This window comes from Oncorhynchus kisutch, unplaced genomic scaffold, assembly GCF_002021735.2.
Source record: "Oncorhynchus kisutch isolate 150728-3 unplaced genomic scaffold, Okis_V2 Okis03b-Okis08b_hom, whole genome shotgun sequence".
Classification (NCBI taxonomy): domain Eukaryota; kingdom Metazoa; phylum Chordata; class Actinopteri; order Salmoniformes; family Salmonidae; genus Oncorhynchus; species Oncorhynchus kisutch.
This window is the reverse complement of record NW_022261980.1, coordinates 19,388,717-19,413,501: the sequence shown is the minus strand read 5'-3', so window position 1 is coordinate 19,413,501 and position 24,785 is coordinate 19,388,717. Positions and strand designations below refer to the sequence as shown.

At 42.2% G+C, this 24,785-nt stretch overlaps 1 protein-coding gene across 2 annotated transcripts in view; it reads left to right on the top strand.

The window, feature by feature from the left end:
- The window catches only part of LOC116359664 (multiple C2 and transmembrane domain-containing protein 2), a 137,086-nt gene extending 112,810 nt beyond the window's left edge, over positions 1-24,276 (top strand). For both annotated transcript variants that reach the window (XM_031812893.1, XM_031812892.1), the window contains 10 exons: positions 163-265; positions 3,673-3,774; positions 4,815-4,889; positions 4,991-5,110; positions 13,351-13,464; positions 15,151-15,192; positions 17,548-17,657; positions 20,996-21,105; positions 21,353-21,450; positions 23,015-24,276. In XM_031812893.1, the coding sequence (XP_031668753.1) occupies positions 163-265; positions 3,673-3,774; positions 4,815-4,889; positions 4,991-5,110; positions 13,351-13,464; positions 15,151-15,192; positions 17,548-17,657; positions 20,996-21,105; positions 21,353-21,450; positions 23,015-23,089 (949 nt within the window). In that variant the 3' untranslated portion in view covers positions 23,090-24,276. The remainder of the gene's footprint in view (positions 1-162; positions 266-3,672; positions 3,775-4,814; positions 4,890-4,990; positions 5,111-13,350; positions 13,465-15,150; positions 15,193-17,547; positions 17,658-20,995; positions 21,106-21,352; positions 21,451-23,014) is intronic.
- Positions 24,277-24,785: the final 509 nt, after the last annotated feature.

Sequence of the window (24,785 nt, the reverse complement as noted above, 5' to 3'; positions counted from 1 at the left end):
ATATTTCAGTCGATGGCCAGTTGCCATATAAACCACCCATCTAATCCCAGGTTAATATTCCAGTCGATGGCCAGTTGCCATATAAACCACCCATCTAATCCCAGGTTAATGTTTCAGTGAATGTTTCTGCTGTATTTATATCCATGTGTGTGTGTTGTCCAGCCCAGTAAAAGACATCCATGATATTCTGGACCTGACCATCTTTGATGAGGATGGAGACAAAGCACCTGACTTCCTGGGCAAAGTGGCCATTCCTCTGCTTTCTGTGAGTAGCAAAGTGTCCATTCCTCTGCTTTCTGTGAGTAGCATAGTGGCCGTTCCTCTGCTTTCTGTGAGTAGCATAGTGGCCATTCCTCTGCTTTCTGTGAGTAGCATAGTGGCCATTCCTCTGCTTTCTGTAAGTAGTAACCTGGCCATTCCTCTGCTTTCTGTAAGTAGTAACCTGGCCATTCCTCTGCTTTCTGTGAGTAGCATAGTGGCCATTCCTCTGCTTTCTGTGAGTAGCATAGTGGCCGTTCCTCTGCTTTCTGTAAGTAGTAACCTGGCCATTCCTCTGCTTTCTGTACGTAGTAACCTGGCCATTCCTCTGCTTTCTGTGAGTAGCATAGTGGCCATTCCTCTGCTTTCTGTGAGTAGCATAGTGGCCATTCCTCTGCTTTCTGTGAGTAGCATAGTGGCCATTCCTCTGCTTTCTGTAAGTAGCATAGTGAATATTCCTCTGCTTTCTGTGAGTAGCATAGTGGCCATTCCTCTGCTTTCTGTGAGTAGCATAGTGGCCATTCCTCTGCTTTCTGTAAGTAGCATAGTGGCCATTCCTCTGCTTTCTGTGAGTAGCATAGTGAATATTCCTCTGCTTTCTGTAAGTAGCATAGTGGCCATTCCTCTGCTTTCTGTAAGTTATAAAGTGGCCATTCCTCTGCTTTCTGTAAGTTATAAAGTGGCCATTCCTCTGCTTTCTGTGAGTAGCATAGTGGCCATTCCTCTGCTTTCTGTGAGTAGCATAGTGGCCATTCCTCTGCTTTCTGTAAGTTATAAAGTGGCCATTCCTCTGCTTTCTGTAAGTAGCATAGTGGCCATTCCTCTGCTTTCTGTAAGTTATAAAGTGGCCATTCCTCTGCTTTCTGTAAGTTATAAAGTGGCCATTCCTCTGCTTTCTGTAAGTTATAAAGTGGCCATTCCTCTGCTTTCTGTAAGTTATAAAGTGGCCATTCCTCTGCTTTCTGTAAGTAGCATAGTGGCCATTCCTCTGCTTTCTGTAAGTTATAAAGTGGCCATTCCTCTGCTTTCTTTAAGTATCATAGTGGCCATTCCTCTGCTTTCTGTAAGTAGCATAGTGGCCATTCCTCTGCTTTCTGTAAGTAGCATAGTGGCCATTCCTCTGCTTTCTGTGAGTAGCATAGTGGCCGTTCCTCTGCTTTCTGTGAGTAGCAAAGTGGCCGTTCCTCTGCTTTCTGTGAGTAGCAAAGTGGCCATTCCTCTGCTTTCTGTGAGTAGCATAGTGGCCATTCCTCTGCTTTCTGTAAGTAACATAGTGGCCATTCCTCTGCTTTCTGTGAGTAGCAAAGTGGCCATTCCTCTGCTTTCTGTAAGTAGCATAGTGGCCATTCCACTGCTTTCTGTAAGTAGCATAGTGGCCATTCCTCTGCTTTCTGTGAGTAGCATAGTGGCCATTCCTCTGCGTAGCATAGTGAATATTCCTCTGCTTTCTGTAAGTAGCATAGTGGCCTTTCCTCTGCTTTCTGTGAGTAGCAAAGTGGCCATTCCTCTGCTTTCTGTGAGTAGCATAGTGAATATTCCTCCAGTCTCTGTGAGTAACATAGTGACCATTCCTCCAGTCTCTGTGAGTAACATAGTGACCATTCCTCCAGTCTCTGTGAGTAACATAGTGACCACTCCTCTACTCTCTGTGAGTAACATAGTGACCATTCCTCCAGTCTCTGTGAGTAGCATAGTGACCATTCCTCCAGTCTCTGTGAGTAGCATAGTGACCATTCCTCCAGTCTCTGTGAGTAGCAGAGTGACCACTCCTCTACTCTCTGTGAGTAACATAGTGACCATTCCTCTACTCTCTGTGAGTAACTTGGTGACCACTCCTCTACTCTCTGTGAGTAACATAGTGACCATTCCTCTACTCTCTGTGAGTAACATAGTGACCACTCCTCTACTCTCTGTGAGTAACATAGTGACCATTCCTCTACTCTCTGTGAGTAACATAGTGACCACTCCTCTACTCTCTGTGAGTAACATAGTGACCATTCCTCTACTCTCTGTGAGTAACATAGTGACCACTCCTCTACTCTCTGTGAGTAACATAGTGACCACTCCTCTACTCTGTGAGTAACATAGTAACCACTCCTCTACTCTCTGTGAGTAGCAGAGTGACCATTCCTCTACTCTCTGTGAGTAACATAATGACCACTCCTCTACTCTCTGTGAGTAACATAGTAACCACTCCTCTACTCTCTGTGAGTAGCAGAGTGACCATTCCTCTACTCTCTGTGAGTAACATAGTGACCACTCCTCTACTCTCTGTGAGTAACATAGTGACCACTCCTCTACTCTCTGTGAGTAACATAGTGACCACTCCTCTACTCTCTGTGAGTAACATAGTGACCACTCCTCTACTCTCTGTGAGTAACATAGTGACCATTCCTCCAGTCTCTGTGAGTAACATAGTGACCACTCCTCTACTCTCTGTGAGTAGCAGAGTGACCATTCCTCTACTCTCTGTGAGTAACATAGTGACCACTCCTCTACTCTCTGTGAGTAACATAGTGACCACTCCTCTACTCTCTGTGAGTAACATAGTGACCACTGCTCTACTCTCTGTGAGTAACATAGTGACCACTCCTCTACTCTCTGTGAGTAACATAGTGACCACTGCTCTACTCTCTGTGAGTAACATAGTGACCACTCCTCTACTCTCTGTGAGTAACATAGTGACCACTCCTCTACTCTCTGTGAGTAACATAGTGACCACTCCTCTACTCTCTGTGAGTAACATAGTGACCACTCCTCTACTCTCTGTGAGTAACATAGTGACCACTGCTCTACTCTCTGTGAGTAACATAGTGACCACTCCTCTACTCTCTGTGAGTAACATAGTGACCACTCCTCTACTCTCTGTGAGTAACATAGTAACCACTCCTCTACTCTCTGTGAGTAACATAGTGACCACTCCTCTACTCTCTGTGAGTAACATAGTAACCACTCCTCTACTCTCTGTGAGTAACATAGTGACCATTCCTCTACTCTCTTTGAGCAGTGTAAATCCCCATATTACACTATGTATTTTCATTAGATGAATGGGAGTTCAAGTCAAGAGGGCCTTACAGTCCAGTATCTGGGAGTTCAAGTCAAGAGGGCCTTTACAGTCCAGTATCTGGGAGTTCAAGTCAAGAGGGCCTTACAGTCCAGTATCTGGGAGTTCAAGTCAAGAGGGCCTTTACAGTCCAGTATCTGGGAGTTCAAGTCAAGAGGGCCTTTACAGTCCAGTATCTGGGAGTTCAAGTCAAGAGGGCCTTACAGTCCAGTATCTGGGAGTTCAAGTCATGAGGGCCTTTACAGTCCAGTCATGTCTTCACCCTCTGTTTCCAGTAATCCACTGTTCCAGCTTAGTGTTGGTCTCTGTATATTACCTGTACATTACATTACACTCTCTGTCCCCTCCAGATCCACAATGGTCAACCGATCTGCTGTCCCCTGAAGAAAGAGGATCTGGGGTGTCTGTCTAAAGGAAGCATCTCCCTAGAGCTGGAGCTCGTCTTCAACCCAGTGAGTCCAATCACACTGTCTGATGCTCCTCCAGTCTATTCTGTTGGCCAGGGCCCATAGGGTATAAGGGGCTGTTCTGTAGGGTCATCTGGACCGGTCCTGACAGATACTGTACTGTAGGGTCATCTGGACCGATGGACCGGTCCTGACAGATACTGTACTGTAGGGTCATCTGGACCGATGGACCGGTCCTATCAGATACTGTACTGTAGGGTCATCTAGACCGATGGACCGGTCCTATCAGATACTGTACTGTAGGGTCATCTGGACCGATGGACCGGTCCTGACAGATACTGTACTGTAGGGTCATCTGGACCGATGGACCGGTCCTGACAGATACTGTACTGTAGGGTCATCTAGACCGATGGACCGGTCCTGACAGATACTGTACTGTAGGGTCATCTGGACCGATGGACCGGTCCTATCAGATACTGTACTGTAGGGTCATCTGGACCGATGGACCGGTCCTGACAGATACTGTACTGTAGGGTCATCTGGACCGATGGACCGGTCCTGACAGATACTGTACTGTAGGGTCATATGGTCCGGTCCTAACAGATACTGTACTGTAGGGTCATCTGGACCGATGGACCGGTCCTAACAGATACTGTACTGTAGGGTCATCTGGAATGATGTTTTATACAGATGGACCAGTCCTGACAGATTGTGTGTGTGTGTGTGTGTGTGTGTGTGTGTGTGTGTGTGTGTGTGTGTGTGTGTGTGTGTGTGTGTGTGTGTGTGTGTGTGTGTGTGTGTGTGTGTGTGCGGGAACAACCTGTGTCTTCCTCCGTCTCTCTCCATTTAAACAGGAACAACCTGTGTCTTCCTCCATCTCTCTCTCCATTTAAACAGGAACAACCTGTGTCTTCCTCCGTCTCTCTCCATTTAAACAGGAACAACCTGTGTCTTCCTCCATCTCTCTCTCCATTTAAACAGGAACAAACTGTGTCTTCCTCCATCTCTCTCCATTTAAACAGGAACAACCTGTGTCTTCCTCCATCTCTCTCCATTTGACTTCTGTTTTCATCTTGTGTTTTTAGGTCAGAGCAGCTATCAGAACATTTAAACCAAAGGAGAAGAAATTCATGGAAGACAATCCAAAGTTTTCTAAAAAGGTTTGCTAAATGAATCTCCATAGTTAAAATATTGCGAAACAGGCAGCCATTTTGTGTTGTTCTCAGCATCTTTTTAAGGTGTGTTTCTGTATTCGTTCCAGATGTTGGCACGTAACGTGTACCGCGTGCGTAACCTTTACAGAGCAGTGCAGTCCACATTCCAGTACATCAACAGCTGTTTCCAGTGGGAGAGGTTCCAGAGGAGTCTCATAGCCTTCCTGGTGAGGCAGTCACCCTTTTCAACATCTAAACGTAGCATTACCAAACTAGATATACTGTAGTATAGCAGCACCATCTACAGTGTCTCCCATACAACCAGAATCCCTAGCAGGGTGTTCCCCATTTCCAGTCAATAGGTGTTCTCAATATGGGAATCTATCTCTCTCTGTCTCTGTCTGTAGCAGTCAGCCTCTCTCTCTCTCTGTCTGTAGCAGTCAGCCTCTCCTTGAACTCTCCCTCTCTCTCTCTCTCTCTCTCTCAATTTCATTCAATTTCAATTCAATTCAATTCAAGAGGCTTTATTGGCATGGGAAACATGTGTTAACATTGCCAAAGCAAGTTAGGTAGATAATATACAAAGGTGAAATAAACTATAAAAATGAACAGTAAACATTACAAATACAGAAGTTTCAAAACAATAAAGACATTACAAATGTCATATTATATATATACAGTGTTGTAACGATGTACAAATGGTTAAAGTACACAAGGGAAAATAAATAAGCATAAATATGGGTTGTATTTACAATGGTGTTTGTTCTCATATTCATTCATATATATATATATATATAGACAGGTGTGTGCCTTTCCAAAACATGTCAGGTCAATTGAATTTACCGCAGGTGGACTCCAACAAAGTTGTAGAAACATCTCAAGGATGATCAATGGAAACAGGGTGTACCTGAGCTCAATTTAATCTCATAGCAAAGGGTCTGAATACTTACGTAAATAAGGTTTACGTAAATTTAGGTTTTACATACATGCAACATTTTTGTTTAAACTGTTCTTGCATTGTCATTATGGGGTATTTAGTGTTTGATTGAAGAGGGGAAAAAACGATTTAATCCATTTTAGAATAAGGTTGTAACGTAACAAAATGTGGAAAAAGCCACGGGGTCTGAATACTTTCCCAATGCACTGTATCCTTTTAAAATATATTTTCCTTCATTACTTTCTAACCCACCACTCCCCTAATTAGAGTAAACTAATGGACAACAACGCTCAGGCTTCTACTTCCAGCTTCTATAAACTATATACATTTTACATACTATATACATTTTACATACTATATACACTCTACATACTATAGACATGTACATACTATATACACTCTACATACTAAACATACTATATACACTCTACATACTATATACACTCTACATACTATATACACTCTACATACTATATACACTCTACATACTATATACACTCTACATACTATATACACTCTACATACTATATACACTCTACATACTACATACTATATACACTCTACATACTATATACATTTACATACTATATACACTCTACATACTATATACACTCTACATACTATATACACTCTACATACTATATACACTCTACATACTATATACACTCTACATACTACATACTATATACATTTTACATACTATATACACTCTACATACTATAGACATGTACATACTATATACACTCTACATACTAAACGTACTATATACACTCTACATACTATATACACTCTACATACTAAACGTACTATATACACTCTACATACTATATACACTCTACATACTAAACGTACTATATACACTCTACATACTATATACACTCTACATACTATATACACTCTACATACTATATACACTCTACATACTACATACTATATACATTTTACATACTATATACACTCTACATACTATAGACATGTACATACTATATACACTCTACATACTAAACGTACTATATACACTCTACATACTATATACACTCTACATACTAAACGTACTATATACACTCTACATACTATATACACTCTACATACTAAACGTACTATATACACTCTACATACTATATACACTCTACATACTATATACACTCTACATACTATATACACTCTACATACTAAACGTACTATATACACTCTACATACTATATACACTCTACATACTAAACGTACTATATACACTCTACATACTATATACACTCTACATACTATATACACTCTACATACTATATACATTTACATACTATGTACACTCTACATACTATATACATTTACATACTATATACACTCTACATACTATATACATTTACATACTATATACACTCTACATACTATATACATTTACATACTATATACACTCTACATACTATATACATTTACATACTATATACACTCTACATACTATATACACTCTACATACTATATACATTTACATACTATGTACACTCTACATACTATATACATTTACATACTATATACACTCTACATACTATATACACTCTACATACTATATACACTCTACATACTATATACATATTACATACTATATACACTCTACATATTATATACATTTTACATACTATATACACACTACATACTATACATACTATATACACTCTACATACTATAGACATGTACATACTATATACACTCTACATACTATATACATTTTACATACTACATACTATATACATACTATATACACTCTACATACTATATACATATACATACTATATACACTCTACATACTATATACATGTACATACTATATACACTCTACATACTATATACATTTTACACTCTACATACTATATACATTTACATACTATATACACTCTACATACTATAAACATTTACATACTATATACACTCTACATACTATATACATTTTACATACTATATACACTCTACATACTATAGACATGTACATACTATATACACTCTACATACTATATACATTTTACATACTATATACACTCTACATACTATATACACTCTACATACTATAAACATTTTACATACATTTTACATACTATATATATATATTGATGTAATGTCCTTAAAACAAGTCAAAATGAGGCTCAGTAGTGTGTGTGGCCTCCACATGCCTGTATGACCTCCCTACAACGCCTGGGCATGCTCCTGATGAGGTGGCGGATGGTCTCCTGAGGGATCTCCTCCCAGACCTGGACTAAAGCATCCACCAACTCCTGGACAGTCTGTGGTGCACCGTGGCGTTGGTGGATGGAGCGAGACATGATGTCCCAGATGTGCTCAATTGGATTCAGGTCTGGGGAATGGGCGGGCCAGTCCATAGCATCAATGCCTTCCTCTTGCAGGAACTGCTGACACACTCCAGCCACATGAGGTCTAGCATTGTCTTGCATTTAGGAGGAACCCAGGGCCAACCGCACCAGCATATGGTCTCACAAGGGGTCTGAGGATCTCATCTCGGTACCTAATGGCAGTCAGGCTACCTCTGGCGAGCACATGGAGGGCTGTGCGGCCTCCCAAAGAAATGCCACCCCACACCATGACTGAACTACCGCCAAACCGGTCATGCTGGAGGATGTTGCAGGCAGCAGAACGTTCTCCACGGCGTCTCCAGACTGTCACGTCTGTCACATGTGCTCAGTGTGAACCCGCTTTCATCTGTGAAGAGCACAGGGCGCCAGTGGCGAATTTGCCAATCTTGGTGTTCTCTGGCAAATGCCAAACGTCCTGCACGGTGTTGGGCTGTAAGCACAACCCCCACCTGTGGACGTCGGGCCCTCATACCACCCTCATGGAGTCTGTTTCTGACCTTTTGAGCAGACACATGCACACTAGTGGCCTGCTGGAGGTCATTTTGCAGGGCTCTGGTAGTGCTCCTCCTGCTCCTCCTTGCACAAAGGCGGAGATAGCGGTCCTGCTGCTGGGTTGTTGCCCTCCTACGGCCTCCTCCACATCTCCTGATGTACTGGCCTGTCTCCTGGTAGCGCCTCCATGCTCTGGACACTACGCTGACAGACACAGCTAACCTTCTTGCCACAGCTCGCATTGATGTGCCATCCTGGATGAGCTACACTACCTGAGCCACTTGTGTGGGTTGTAGACTCCGTCTCATGCTACGACTAGAGTGAAAGCACAGCCAGCATTCAAAAGTGACCTAAACATCAGGAAGCATAGGAACTGAGAAGTGGTCTGTGGTCCCCACCTGCAGAACCACTCCTTTATTGGGGGTGTCTTGCTAATTGCCTATAATTTCCACCTGTTGTCTATTCCATTTGCACAACAGCATGTGAAATTATTGTCAATCAGTGTTGCTTCCTAAGTGGACAGTTTGATTTCACAGAAGTGTGATTGACTTGGAGTTACATTGTGTTGTTTAAGTGTTCCCTTTATTTTTTTGAGCAGTGTACATTTTACGGACACAGTCTATTTTACAATAGTTATCTTTTGTTTGATTTGAATCCCCCCTTCAGCTCCATTCAACCCCTCCCATCTCTCTCTTAACACCCTCCAGTCCCTTCAGCTCCATTCAACCCCTCCCATCTCTCTCTTAACACCATCCAGTCCCTTCAGCTCCATTCAACCCATCCCATCTATCTCTCAACACCATCCAGTCCCATCAGCTCCATTCAACCCCTCCCATCTCTCTCTTAACACCCTCCAGTCCCTTCAGCTCCATTCAACCCCTCCCATCTATCTCTTAACACCCTCCAGTCCCTTCAGCTCCATTCAACCCCTCCCATCTCTCTCTTAACACCATCCAGTCCCTTCAGCTCCATTCAACCCCTCCCATCTATCTCTTAACACCATCCAGTCCCCCCTTCAGCTCCATTCAACCCCTCCCATCTCTCTCTTAACACCCTCCAGTCCCTTCAGCTCCATTCAACCCCTCCCATCTATCTCTTAACACCATCCAGTCCCCCCTTCAGCTCCATTCAACCCCTCCCATCTCTCTCTTAACACCATCCAGTCCCCCCTTCAGCTCCATTCAACCCCTCCCATCTCTCTCTTAACACCCTCCAGTCCCTTCAGCTCCATTCAACCCCTCCCATCTATCTCTTAACACCATCCAGTCCCCCCTTCAGCTCCATTCAACCCCTCCCATCTATCTCTTAACACCATCCAGTCCCTTCAGCTCCATTCAACCCCTCCCATCTACAGTGGGGCAAAAAAGTATTTAGTCAGCCACCAAAGTTCTCCCACTTAAAAAGTTGAGAGAGGCCTGTAATTTTCATCATAGGTACACTTCAACTATGTCAGACAAAATGAGGAAAAAAATCCAGAAAATCACATTGTAGGATTTGTAATGAATTTATTTGCAAATTATGTTGGAAAATAAGTATTTGGTCACCTACAAACAAGCAAGATTTCTGGCTCTCACAGATCTGTAACTTTTTCTTTTAGAGGCTCCTCTGTCCTCCACTCATTACCTGTATTAATGGCACCTGTTTGAACTTGTTATCAGTATAAAAGACACCTGTCCACAACCTCAAACAGTCACACTCCAAACTCCACTATGGCCAAGACCAAAGAGCTGTCAAAGGACACCAGAAACAAAATTGTAGACCTGCACCAGGCTGGGAAGACTGAATCTGCAATAGGTAAGCAGCTTGGTTTGAAGAAATCAACTGTGGGAGCAATTATTAGGAAATGGAAGACATACAAGACCACTGATAATCTCCCTCGATCTGGGACTCCACGCAAGATCTCACCCCGTGGGATCAAAATGATCACAAGAACGGTGAGCAAAAATCCCAGAACCACACGGGGGGACCTAGTGAATGACCTGCAGAGAGCTGGGACCAATGTAACAAAGCCTACCATCAGCAAGGGCATTGAAGATGAAACGTGGCTGGGTCTTTCAGCATGACAATGATCCCAAACACATCGCCCGGGCAACGAAGGAGTGGCTTCGTAAGAAGCATTTCAAGGTCCTGGAGTGGCCTAGCCGGTCTCCAGATCTCAACCCCATAGAAAATCTTTGGAGGGAGTTGAAAGTCCGTGTTGCCCAGCAACAGCCCCAAAACATCACTGCTCTAGAGGAGATCTGCATGGAGGAATGGGCAAAAATACCAGCAACAGTGTGTGAAAACCTTGTGAAGACGTTTGACCTCTGTCATTGCCAACAAAGGGTATATAACAAAGTATTGAGATAAACTTTTGTTATTGACCAAATACTTATTTTCCACCATAATTTGCAAATTAATTCCTTAAAAATCCTACAATGTGATTTTTCTGGATTTTTTTCCTTCTCATTTTGTCTGTCATAATTGAAGTGTACCTATGATGAAAATTACAGGCCTCTCTCATCTTTTTAAGTGGGAGAACTTGCACAATTGGTGGCTGACTAAATACTTTTTTGCCCCACTGTATGTACTGTGAGAGGACAGATTTTAGCCCCTGCTATAGATATGTACTGTGAGAGGAAAGATTCTACCCCCTGCTATAGATATGTACTGTGAGAGGATATATTCTAGCCCCTGCTATAGATATGTACTGTGAGAGAACAGATTCTAGCCCCTGCTATAGATATGTACTGTGAGAGGACAGATTTTAGCCCTTGCTATAGATATGTACTGTGAGAGAACAGATTCTAGCCCCTGCTATAGATATGTACTGTGAGAGGGCAGATTCTAGCCCCTGCTATAGATATGTACTGTGAGAGGGCAGATTCTAGCCCCTGCTATAGATATGTACTGTGAGAGGGCAGATTCTAGCCCCTGCTATAGATATGTACTGTGAGAGGTTAGGATCTAGCCCCTGCTATAGATATGTACTGGTCCCACTAGAGGAGAAGAAGATAGGATCTAGCCTCAGCTACAGTGTAGACTGGTCCCACTAGAGGAGAAGAAGATAGGATCTAGCCTCAGCTACAGTGTAGACTGGTCCCACTAGAGGAGAAGAAGATAGGATCTAGCCTCAGCTACAGTGTAGACTGGTCCCACTAGAGGAGAAGAAGATAGGATCTAGCCTCAGCTACAGTGTAGACTGGTCCCACTAGAGGAGAAGAAGATAGGATCTAGCCTCAGCTACAGTGTAGACTGGTCCCACTAGAGGAGAAGAAGATAGGATCTAGCCTCAGCTACAGTGTAGACTGGTCCCACTAGAGGAGAAGAAGATAGGATCTAGCCTCAGCTACAGTGTAGACTGGTCCCACTAGAGGAGAAGAAGATAGGATCTAGCCTCAGCTACAGTGTAGACTGGTCCCACTAGCGGAGAAGAAGATAGGATCTAGCCTCAGCTACAGTGTAGACTGGTCCCACTAGAGGAGAAGAAGATAGGATCTAGCCTCAGCTACAGTGTAGAGTGGTCCCACTAGAGGAGAAGAAGAGATGGAGTGTATGGTAAATACAGTGTATGTCATGTATTTAATGTTCAGTTAATGAAGTAACCCTTTATCAGTTTATCCTCCCTTCTTCTCCCATCTGCCTCCCCTCTCCCCTACTCCTCCCCTGTACTCCTCCTCTCCTCTCCCCTACGCCTCCCCTGTACTCCTCCTCTCCTCTCCCCTACTCCTCCCCTGTACGCCTCCTCTCCTCTCCCCTACTCCTCCCCTGTACTCCTCCTCCCCTCTCCCCTACTCCTCCCCTGTACTCCTCCTCTCCTCTCCCCTACGCCTCCCCTGTACTCCTCCTCTCCTCTCCCCTACTCCTCCCCTGTACTCCTCCTCTCCTCTCCCCTACTCCTCCCCTGTACTCCGCCTCTCCTCTCCCCTACTCCTCCCCTGTACTCCTCCTCTCCTCTCCCCTACTCCTCCCCTGTACTCCTCCTCTCCTCTCCCCTACTCCTCCCCTGTACTCCTCCTCTCCTCTCCCCTACTCCTCCCCTGTACTCCTCCTCTCCTCTCCCCTACTCCTCCCCTGTACTCCTCCTCCCCTCTCCCCTACTCCTCCCCTGTACTCCTCCTCTCCTCTCCCCTACTCCTCCCCTGTACTCCGCCTCTCCTCTCCCCTACTCCTCCCCTGTACTCCTCCTCTCCTCTCCTCTCCCCTACTCCTCCCCTGTACTCCTCCTCTCCTCCCCCCTACTCCTCCCCTGTACTCCTCCTCTCCTCTCCCCTACTCCTCCCCTGTACTCCTCCTCTCCTCTCCCCTACTCCTCCCCTGTACTCCTCCTCTCCTTTCCTTTCCTCTCCTCTTCTCTTTTCCTCTGCTTCTCTCCTTTCCTCTCCTCTTCTCTTTCCTCTGCTTCTCTCCTTTCCTCTCCCCTCCTCCCATCTCCTCCTCATCCCTTCCTACTCCTCTCCTCTTCTCTCTTCATGTCCTCTTCCCCTCCTTTTCTATCCTCTTCTCTCATCCCCGCCTCTCCTCTCCCCTCTTCCCCCACTCTTCCCCACTCCTCTCTTCTCCTCCTCCCCTCTCATCCCCTACTCCTCTCCCCTCATCTCCTTCCCTACTCCTTCTCCTCCCCTACTCCGCTCCCCTCTGTCCTATGCTACTTCTCTTCTCCTCCTCTCCTCTCCCGTCCTCTCATCTCTTCCTATAGATATTCCTGCTGGCGGTGTGGCATTGGGAGTTCTACATGTTGCCTCTCTGTCTGGTTCTGCTCATCACATGGAACTATCTTCAGATTGCATCTGGACGGGCCAACCAGGACCTGGTCAGTACAGCGCCTCCCTCCAAACAGCCATGTTTAATCCTATTCCCCTACAACTATTACCACTATCTCCTAGATTCTACAACTACTTCCACTATCTCCTAGATTCTACAACTACTACCACAATCTCCTAGATTCTACAACTACTACCACTATCTCCTAGATTCTAGAACTATTACCACTATCTCCTAGATTCTAAAACTATTACCACCATCTCCTAGATTCTAGAACTACTACCACTATCTCCTAGATTCTACAACTATTACCACTATCTCCTAGATTCAAAAACTATTACCTCTATCTCCTAGATTCTAGAACTACTATCACTATCTCCTAGATTCTACAACTACTACCACAATCTCCTAGATTCTAGAACTACTATCACTATCTCCTAGATTCTACAACTACTACCACTATCTCCTACATTCTAGAACTACTACCACTATCTCCTAGATTCTAGAACTATTACCACTATCTCCTAGATTCTACAACTACTACCACTATCTCCTAGATTCTACAACTACTATCACTATCTCCTAGATTATAGAACTACTACCACTATCTCCTAGATTATAGAACTATTACCACTATCCTAGATTATAGAACTATTACCACTATCTCCTAGATTCTACAACTACTACCACTATCTCCTAGATTCTAGAACTACTACCACTATCTCCTAGATTCTAGAACTACTACCACTATCTCCTAGATTCTACAACTATTACCACTATCTCCTAGATTCTACAACTACTACCACTATCTCCTAGATTCTACAACTATTACCACTACCCCCTAGATTCTACAACTATTACCACTATCCCCTAGATTCTACAACTATTACCACTATCCCCTAGATTCTACAACTATTACCACTATCTCCTAGATTCTACAACTACTACCACTATCTCCTAGATTCTACAACTACTACCACTATCTCCTAGATTCTACAACTACTACCACTATCTCCTAGATTCTACAACTATTACCACTAGCTCATAGATTCTACAACTATTACCACTATCTCCTAGATTCTACAACTATTACCACTATCTCCTAGATTCTACAACTACCACTATCTCCTAGATTCTACAACAATTACCACTATCTCCTAGATTCTACAACAATTACCACTATCTCCTAGATTCTACAACTACCACTATCTCCTAGATTCTACAACTATTACCACTATCTCCTAGATTCTACAACTATTACCACTATCTCCTAGATTCTACAACTGCTACCACTATCCCCTAGATTCCACAACTATTACCACTATCTCCTAGATTCTACAACTATTACCACTATCTCCTAGATTCTACAACTGCTACCACTATCTCCTAGATTCTACAACTGCTACCACTATCTCCTAGATTCTACAACTGCTACCACTATCCCCTAGATTCTACAACTACCACTATCTCCTAGATTCTAGAACTACTACCACTATCTCCTAGATTCTAGAACTACTACCAAAGCCCTCAGCATGATCATGTGTTAGTCAGTGCAGAGGATCAGTCATGTGAGGTCATCTGTTCGCATCCTGACACACTACATGGACCTACTACTGTACACCAACCAGTGGAGGCTGCTGAGGGGAGGACAGCTCATAATAATGCCTGGATTAATGTAGTGAACCACAGGTCTGGACATTTCCTATCCTTCACTTTACTAATCTTTTCTTTCTAGGATAATATGGACTTGGGCGATGAAGATGATGAAGATGAAAAGGTAGCATAGTTTCCCATTATGTTTCATAATGACTCATAATACCTGGTTTCTACATAGTAATGACTGATAATGCTGTGGTTCTACATCGCAATGACTGATAATGCTGGGTTTCTACATAGTAATGACTGATAATACTGAGTTTCTACATAGTAATAACTGATAATACTGAGTTTCTACATAGTAATGACTGATAATGCTGGGTTTCTACATAGTGTAATGACTGATAATACTGAGTTTCTACATAGTAATGACTGATAATGCTGGGGGTTCTGCATGGCAATGACCGATAATGCTGGGGTTCTACATAGTAATGACGGATAATACTGAGTTTCTACATATTAATGACTGATCATGCTGGGTTTCTACATAGTAATGACTCATGATACCTGGTTTCTACATAGTATTTTTTGTTGGTAATGACTGATAATGCTGGGTTTCTACATAGTAATGACTCATAATACCTGGTTTCTACATAGTAATTTTAATTGGTAATGACTGATAATGCTGGGTTTCTACATAGAGGATCTGTCTGACTGTAGAAGCTCTGTCTGTCTGACTGTAGAGGATCTGTCCGTCTGACTGTAGAGGCTCTGTCTGTCTGACTGTAGAGGATCTGTCTGTCTGACTGTAGAGGATCTGTCTGTCTGACTGTAGAGGTTCTGTCTGTCTGTAGAGGTTCTGTCTGACTGTAGAATATCTGTCTGTCTGACTGTAGAAGATCTGTCTGTCTGACTGTAGAGGATCTGTCTGTCTGACTGTGGAGGTTCTGTCTGACTGTAGAGGATCTGTCTGTCTGACTGTAGAGGATCTGTCTGTCTGACTGTGGAGGTTCTGTCTGGCTGTAGAGGTTATGTCTGACTGTAGAGGATCTGTCTGACTGTAGAGGTTCTGTCTGGCTGTAGAGGTTCTGTCTGTCTGTAGAGGTTCTGTCTGACTGTAGAATATCTGTCTGTCTGACTGTAGAAGATCTGTCTGTCTGACTGTAGAGGATCTGTCTGTCTGACTGTGGAGGTTCTGTCTGACTGTAGAGGATCTGTCTGTCTGACTGTAGAGGATCTGTCTGTCTGACTGTGGAGGTTCTGTCTGGCTGTAGAGGATCTGTCTGTCTGACTGTAGAGGATCTGTCTGTCTGACTGTGGAGGTTCTGTCTGGCTGTAGAGGTTATGTCTGACTGTAGAGGATCTGTCTGTGACTGTAGATGATCTGTTTGTGACTGTAGAGGATCTGTCTGTCTGACTGTAGAGGTTCTGTCTGTCTGTAGAGGTTCTGTCTGACTGTAGAATATCTGTCTGTCTGACTGTAGAAGATCTGTCTGTCTGACTGTAGAGGATCTGTCTGTCTGACTGTGGAGGTTCTGTCTGACTGTAGAGGTTCTGTCTGTTTGACTGTAGAGGTTCTGTCTGACTGTGGAGGTTCTGTCTGTCTGACTGTAGATGTTCTGTCTGACTGTGGAGGTTCTGTCTGTCTGACTGTAGATGTTCTGTCTGACTGTAGAGGATCTGTCTGACTGTAGAGTTTCTGTCTGTCAGACATGTAGAACTGACTGGTCCTTTAATGTGTCTAAAGATGAAGAACTGACTGGTCCTTTAATGTATCTAAAGACATGTAGAACTGACTGGTCCTTTAATGTGTCTAAAGATGAAGAACTGACTGGTCCTTTAATGTGTCTAAAGACATGTAGAACTGACTGGTCCTTTAATGTGTCTAAAGACATGTAGAACTGACTGGTCCTTTAATGTGTCTAAAGATGAAGAACTGACTGGTCCTTTAATGTGTCTAAAGATGAAGAACTGACTGGTCCTTTAATGTGTCTAAAGACATGTAGAACTGACTGGTCCTTTAATGTGTCTAAAGATGAAGAACTGACTGGTCCTTTAATGTATCTGAAGACATGTAGAACTGACTGGTCCTTTAATGTGTCTAAAGACATGTAGAACTGACTGGTCCTTTAATGTGTCTAAAGATGAAGAACTGACTGGTCCTTTAATGTGTCTAAAGATGAAGAACTGACTGGTCCTTTAATGTGTCTAAAGATGAAGAACTGACTGGTCCTTTAATGTGTCTAAAGACATGTAGAACTGACTGGTCCTTTAATGTGCCTAAAGACATGTAGAACTGACTGGTCCTTTAATGTATCTGAAGACATGTAGAACTGACTGGTCCTTTAATGTGTCTAAAGACATGTAGAACTGACTGGTCCTTTAATGTGTCTAAAGATGAAGAACTGACTGGTCCTTTAATGTGTCTAGAGATGAAGAACTGACTGGTCCTTTAATGTGTCTAAAGATGAAGAACTGACTGGTCCTTTAATGTGTCTAGAGACATGTAGAACTGACTGGTCCTTTAATGTTGTAGGAATCCGAGAAGAGAGGTTTGATGGAAAAAATTCACATGGTTCAAGAGACTGTCATCACTGTCCAAAACCTGTTGGAGGAAATCGCATGCTTCGGGGAGAGAATTAAGAAGTGAGCATTTTAGTCTGAATTAGACATGTGTTTATTTTAATTGTCCATAAATGTTGATTTGACATGGTGTTCTGGTTTGAAGTATTTATTCTGTATATGGTTCTGGTTGTTGCATGTCAATTATTTTGTATTATCAATGAAATTTAGAATAATTAGATAGTGTGTTATATTCCTGCAATCAAATCAAATCAAATTTATTTATATAGCCCTTCGTACATCAGCTGATATCTCAAAGTGCTGTACAGAAACCCAGCCTAAAACCCCAAACAGCAAGCAATGCAGGTGTAGAAGCCCCGTGTTTTATCACGTATCCAATCAATAGGAATTGTCAATATTGTTTTTGTTTTATCAATTCAATATTTCGTTTATATTTTTTGGATGTTTCTGCCCATATCTCCTCCAACCAAAATGAAGTTGGGCAGGTAGCCTAGCGGTTAGAGCTTTGGGGTGGTAACCCACTAGTTAGGGAGGCAGGTAGCCTAGCGGTTAGAGCTTTGGGGTGGTAACCCACTAGTTAGGGAGGCAGGTAGCCTAGCGGTTAGAGCTTTGGGGTGGTAACCCACTAGTTAGGGAGGCAGGTAGCCTAGCGGTTAGAGCTTTGGGGTGGTAACCCACTAGTTAGGGAGGCAGGTAGCCTAGCGGTTAGAGCTTTGGGGTGGTAACCCACTAGTTAGGGAGGCAGGTAGCCTAGCGGTTAGAGCTTTGGGGTGGTAACCCACTAGTTAGGGAGGCAGGTAGCCTAGCGGTTAGAGCTTTGGGGTGGTAACCCACTAGTTAGGGAGGCAGGTAGCCTAGCGGTTAGAGCTTTGGGGTGGTAACCCACTAGTTAGGGAGGCAGGTAGCCTAGCGGTTAGAGCTTTGGGGTGGTAACCCACTAGTTAGGGAGGCAGGTAGCCTAGCGGTTAGAGCTTTGGGGTGGTAACCCAATCGTTAGGGAGGCAGGTAGCCTAGCGGTTAGCGCTTTGGGGTGGTAACCCACTAGTTAGGGAGGCAGGTAGCCTAGCGGTTAGCACTTTGGGGTGGTAACCCACTAGTTAGGGAGGCAGGTAGCCTAGCGGTTAGAGCTTTGGGGTGGTAACCCAAAGGGTGTTGGTTCGAACATCAGAGCCGACAAGGTGAAAAATCTGTCGATATGCCATTGAGCAAGTCACTTAAACCTAATTTGCTCCACTGGTGCTGAACTACTACGGCTGACCCTGTAAAACAACACATTCCACTGCACCTATCATACTACCATGTCTGACCCTGTAAAACAACACCTATCATACTACCATGACTGACCCTGTAAAACAACACCTATCATACTACCATGACTGACCCTGTAAAACAACACATTCCACTGCACCTATCATACTACCATGACTGACCCTGTAAAACAACACATTCCACTGCACCTATCATACTACTATGGCTGACCCTGTAAAACAACACCTATCATACTACCATGACTGACCCTGTAAAACAACACCTATCATACTACCATGACTGACCCTGTAAAACAACACCTATCATACTACCATGACTGACCCTGTAAAACAACACATTCCACTGCACCTCTCATACTACCATGACTGACCCTGTAAAACAACACCTATCATACTACCATGACTGACCCTGTAAAACAACACATTCCACTGCACCTCTCATACTACCATGACTGGCCCTGAAAAACAACACCTATCATACTACCATGACTGACCCTGTAAAACAACACCTATCATACGACCATGACTGACCCTGTAAAACAACACCTATCATACTAACATGACTGACCCTGTAAAACAATACCTATCATACTACCATGACTGACCCTGTAAAACAACACCTATCATACTACCATGACTGACCCTGTAAAACAACACCTATCATACTACCATGACTGACCCTGTGAATCAACACCTATCATACTACCATGACTGACCCTGTAAAACAACACCTATCATACTACCATGACTGACCCTGTAAAACAACACCTATCATACTACCATGACTGACCCTGTAAAACAACACCTATCATACTACCATGACTGACCCTGTAAAACAACACATTCCACTGCACATATCATACTACCATGACTGACCCTGTAAAACAACACCTATCATACTACCATGACTGACCCTGTAAAACAGCACCTATCATACTACCATGACTGACCCTGTAAAACAACACATTCCACTGCACATATCATACTACCATGACTGACCCTGTAAAACAATACCTATCATACTACCATGACTGACCCTGTAAAACAGCACCTATCATACTACCATGACTGACCCTGTAAAACAACACCTATCATACTGCCATGACTTTGGGGTGGTAACCCTGTAAAACAACACCTATCATACTACCATGACTGACCCTGTAAAACAACACCTATCATACTAACATGACTGACCCTGTAAAACAACACCTATCATACTACCATGACTGACCCTGTAAAACAACACCTATCATACTACCATGACTGACCCTGTAAAACAACACCTATCATACTACCATGACTGACCCTGTAAAACAACACCTATCATACTACCATGACTGACCCTGTAAAACAACACCTATCATACTACCATGACTGACCCTGTAAAACAACACATTCCACTGCACCTCTCAGCTGTATGTAATTATCTTTGAATATCTTGTAGTCCTCAATATTGTTGTAGTATCCACATATGTTTCTCTTCAATATGAATATTTAGTGTTTCTACTCAATATGAATATTTAGTGTTTCTACTCAATATGAATATTTAGTGTTTCTACTCAATATGAATATTTAGTGTGTTTCTACTCAATATGTATTGTGTTTCTACTCAATATGAATGTGTATTGTGTTTCTACTCAATATGTATTGTGTTTCTACTCAATATGAATGTGTATTGTGTTTCTAGTCAATATGAATGTGTATTGTGTTTCTACTCAATATGTATTGTGTTTCTACTCAATATGAATGTGTATTGTGTTTCTAGTCAATATGAATGTGTATTGTGTTTCTACTCAATATGCATTGTGTTTCTACTCAATGTGAATGTGTATTGTGTTTCTACTCAATGTGAATATGTATTGTATTTCTACTCAATATGAATATATATTGTATTTCTACTCAATATGAATATGTATTGTGTTTCTACTCAATATGTATTGTGTTTCTACTCAATATGAATATATATTGTATTTCTACTCAATATGTATTGTATTTCTACTCAGTATGAATATGTATTGTGTTTCTACTCAATATATATTGTATTTCTACTCAATATGAATATATATTGTATTTCTACTCAATATGTATTGTATTTCTACTCAGTATGAATATGTATTGTGTTCTCTTCATCAGCACCTTTAACTGGTCAGTACCGTTCCTCTCCAACCTTGCCTTCCTTATCCTGGTGACAGTAACAGTTGTGACATACTTCATCCCTGTACGATATATCCTTCTAGTTTGGGGTAAGTGCATGTTTTCTTTTGGTAAGATATCTAGAACTATTGGCAATTTTCCATGTCAATTGATTCTATGAGGTCAGCATATGAATACACCAAAACAATAGAGTATCATACATGCCGTGCTGATAGGATAGTAAATACACATGACAGCCTGTTCCTTTATTATTTAATTATAGCTGCATCAGATCCACCCAGATTACTGGTTTATACACACTGTTTTATTTTGCTTCTCCTGAATGTCTGTTTTCAGGAATTAATCAATTCACCAAGAAATTACGGGCCCCGTACGCCATCGACAACAATGAGGTGTTTGATTTCCTGAGGAGAGTTCCTTCAGATGTTCACAAGGTACGTGTCTATAGAAGGTTAAAGGGCAATTCCACCACTTTTCAACAGATAACACAGTGATTTAGGAAGACTGTGAGATTAGCGGGGAGCTGGATAATACTCTTCCTGTCTGGAAGGCATTACATGTAAATGTAGAAACTCTGCATGAAAAGTCCAAACCTAAAGGACCTTTTCTTCTTATGTTTGTAGCTACAGAACATAGAAATGTGTCGTTATTCACATATGTAGACACGGGTGTGGTGCTGGACATAGTGAATGGGAGTTTAAAAAGTGGTGGAATTATCCTTTTCAGGTTATTTCCTCTCAATCAGAATCAGGAAGCCAGTAAACCTCTAGTATTTCAGCTTATAACCTCTAGATCAGATTCAGGAAGCCAGTAAACCTCTAGATCAGATTCAGGATGCCAGTAAACCTCTAGATCAGATTCAGGAAGCCAGTAAACCTCTAAATCAGATGCAGGATGCCAGTAAACCTCTAGATCAGATTCAGGAAGCCAGTAAACCTCTAGATCAGATTCAGGATGCCAGTAAACCTCTAGATCAGATTCAGGAAGCCAGTAAACCTCTAAATCAGATTCAGGATGCCAGTAAACCTCTAGATCAGATGCAAGATGCCAGTAAACCTCTAGATCAGATGCAGGATGCCAGTAAACCTCTAGATCAGATTCAGGAAGCCAGTAAACCTCTAGATCAGATTCAGGATGCCAGTAAACCTCTAGATCAGATTCAGGAAGCCAGTAAACCTCTAAATCAGATTCAGGATGCCAGTAAACCTCTAGATCAGATGCAAGATGCCAGTAAACCTCTAGATCAGATGCAGGATGCCAGTAAACCTCTAGATCAGATTCAGGAAGCCAGTAAACCTCTAGTCTTTCAGCACTGCTTTCTACTGAAATATCCCACAGGTTGTTGCCTGTGTAATTATAGCCCGGTCTAATGTCTGTTATGATGTTTCCTCCCTAACAGCCCTTGTGGATTATACAAGGTGTTAGGGTCAGGTGCCTTTCAGTTGCCGGGCGAAGGCACCACAGTGTTGATAACTTCTTTGACTATTGTCACCACAGAGTTGATAACTTCTGTGACTAATGTCACCACAGAGTTGATAACTTCTGTGACTAATGTCACCACAGAGTTGATCACTTCTGTGACTAATGTCACCACAGAGTTGATCACTTCTGTGACTAATGTCACCACAGAGTTGATAACTTCTGTGACTATTGTCACCACAGAGTTGATAACTTCTGTGACTAATGTCACCACAAAGTTGATAACTTCTGTGACTATTGTCACCACAGAGTTGAGAGTAGGGTTGCAAAATTCTGTTAACTTTCCCAAAAGTCCTAGTTTTGGGGGGGAAATCTGTTGGAAGATTCATGGATTCAGGAGGGAATAAGCAGGAAGTGTGTGAATCCTCCAATCGGGGAAGTTAGCAGAATTTTGCAACACAAGTTGAGTGCTACTGTGACTGTTGTGTGACCTCAACTGGTAGTATGACCTCCTCAGACACTGTAGCCCTACAGCTCTGCTGTTATGAATGATACCTGACCATATTCCTCTGTGTGTAGGTGCAGTACAGCGAGCTGAAGACTTTGAGCGCCCAGAGTCCTCTGAGGAGGAAGAGAACCATTGAGAGGAGGTGATGGAGGAGTGATCTATGGTCCCCAATGGAAGACATGGCCATGTGCACACTGTTGCCGCCTCAGACTTATGCCCTGTGTGAAACTGGGCGTATAGTGAAGGATATGCAGGCCATATCTGGATCATATTCCTCTATGTTCAGAATTGGTTAGAAAACTGCTCCTGGGTTACTGGTCCTCTGTAGCTCAGTTTGTAGAACATGGCACTTGCTGTGCCGGGATAGTGGGTACTATTCCTGAGATCACCCATATGTATACACGCATAACTCCGTCTTTTTGGGATAAAAGCATCTGCTACATGGCGTCTATACTGAACAAAAATGGCAACGCAACATGCAACAATTTCAAAGATTTTACTGACTTACAGTTTATAGAAGAAAATCAGTCAGTTGAAATGAATTCTTTCAGCCCTAATCAATGGATTTCACATGACTGGGATGCAGGTGGTGGATTATCTTGACAAAGGAGAAATGCTCACTAACAGAGGAAGGTAAAGCTTTTTGTACGGACGGAACAATTCTGGGATCTTTTATTTCAAAATATGGGACCAACACTTTACATGTGTTCAGTGTCTATTAGCAGTCAGACATGGATATTGGATCACCAGTAGGCTAAAGATCACCAGCGTGGTTTCCACCTACATCAACATGGCCTCAACACTGACTTTCGTTCAACACTTTTTAGAATATTGTTCACTTATTTTTGTTTTATTGAAAGATACTATTTAATCAAAAACAGTTTTATCCTGATTTGTTCTTCTCTACTTTTCTGACTTTTTAAAATGTATTTCTGTTTTAAGTATCTACAATTGTAGTTGTTAAAGTTTCAGAATATTATCTTTTTATATTTTTAAGAGAGATGTCTGAATGAATCAAAATCTGTTTTAACTCGTCAATAGAATCTAATGTCTGAATGAATCAAAATCTGCTTTAACTTGTCAATAGAATCTAATGTCTGAATGAATCAAAATCTGTTTTAACTCATCAATAGAATCTAATGTCTGAATGAATCAAAATCTGTTTTAACTCATCAATAGAATCTAATGTCTGAATGAATCAAAATCTGCTTTAACTTGTCAATAGAATCTAATGTCTGAATGAATCAAAATCTGCTTTAACTCATCAATAGAATCTAATGTCTGAATGAATCAAAATCTGCTTTAACTCGTCAATAGAAATCTGTCATTCTGATTCTACCGTTATTTTTTATTGTAAATCCAGATCAGGTTGAAATGTGTTTTTACAGAAAGAAGATTTGACTTTCTTTTTAGAATGCACCATATTGAGATGCTACTTGGTCCTCAGTGGACAACCCCCCCCTCATATCAGCAGTATCCTGTAAACATTCAAGACCCTCAACATTTCTCATATCCTCATTCCCATCATATGCAGTATCATGTAAACATTCAAGAACCTCAACATTTCTCATATCCTCATTCCCATCATATTCAGTATCATGTAAACATTCAAGACCCTCAACATTTCTCACATCCTCATTCCCATCATATTCAGTATCATGTAAACATTCAAGACCCTCAACATTTCTCATATCCTCATTCCCATCATATTCAGTATCATGTAAACATTCAAGACCCTCAACATTTCTCATATCCTCATTCCCATCATATTCAGTATCATGTAAACATTCAAGACCCTCAACATTTCTCATATCCTCATTCCCATCATATTCAGTATCATGT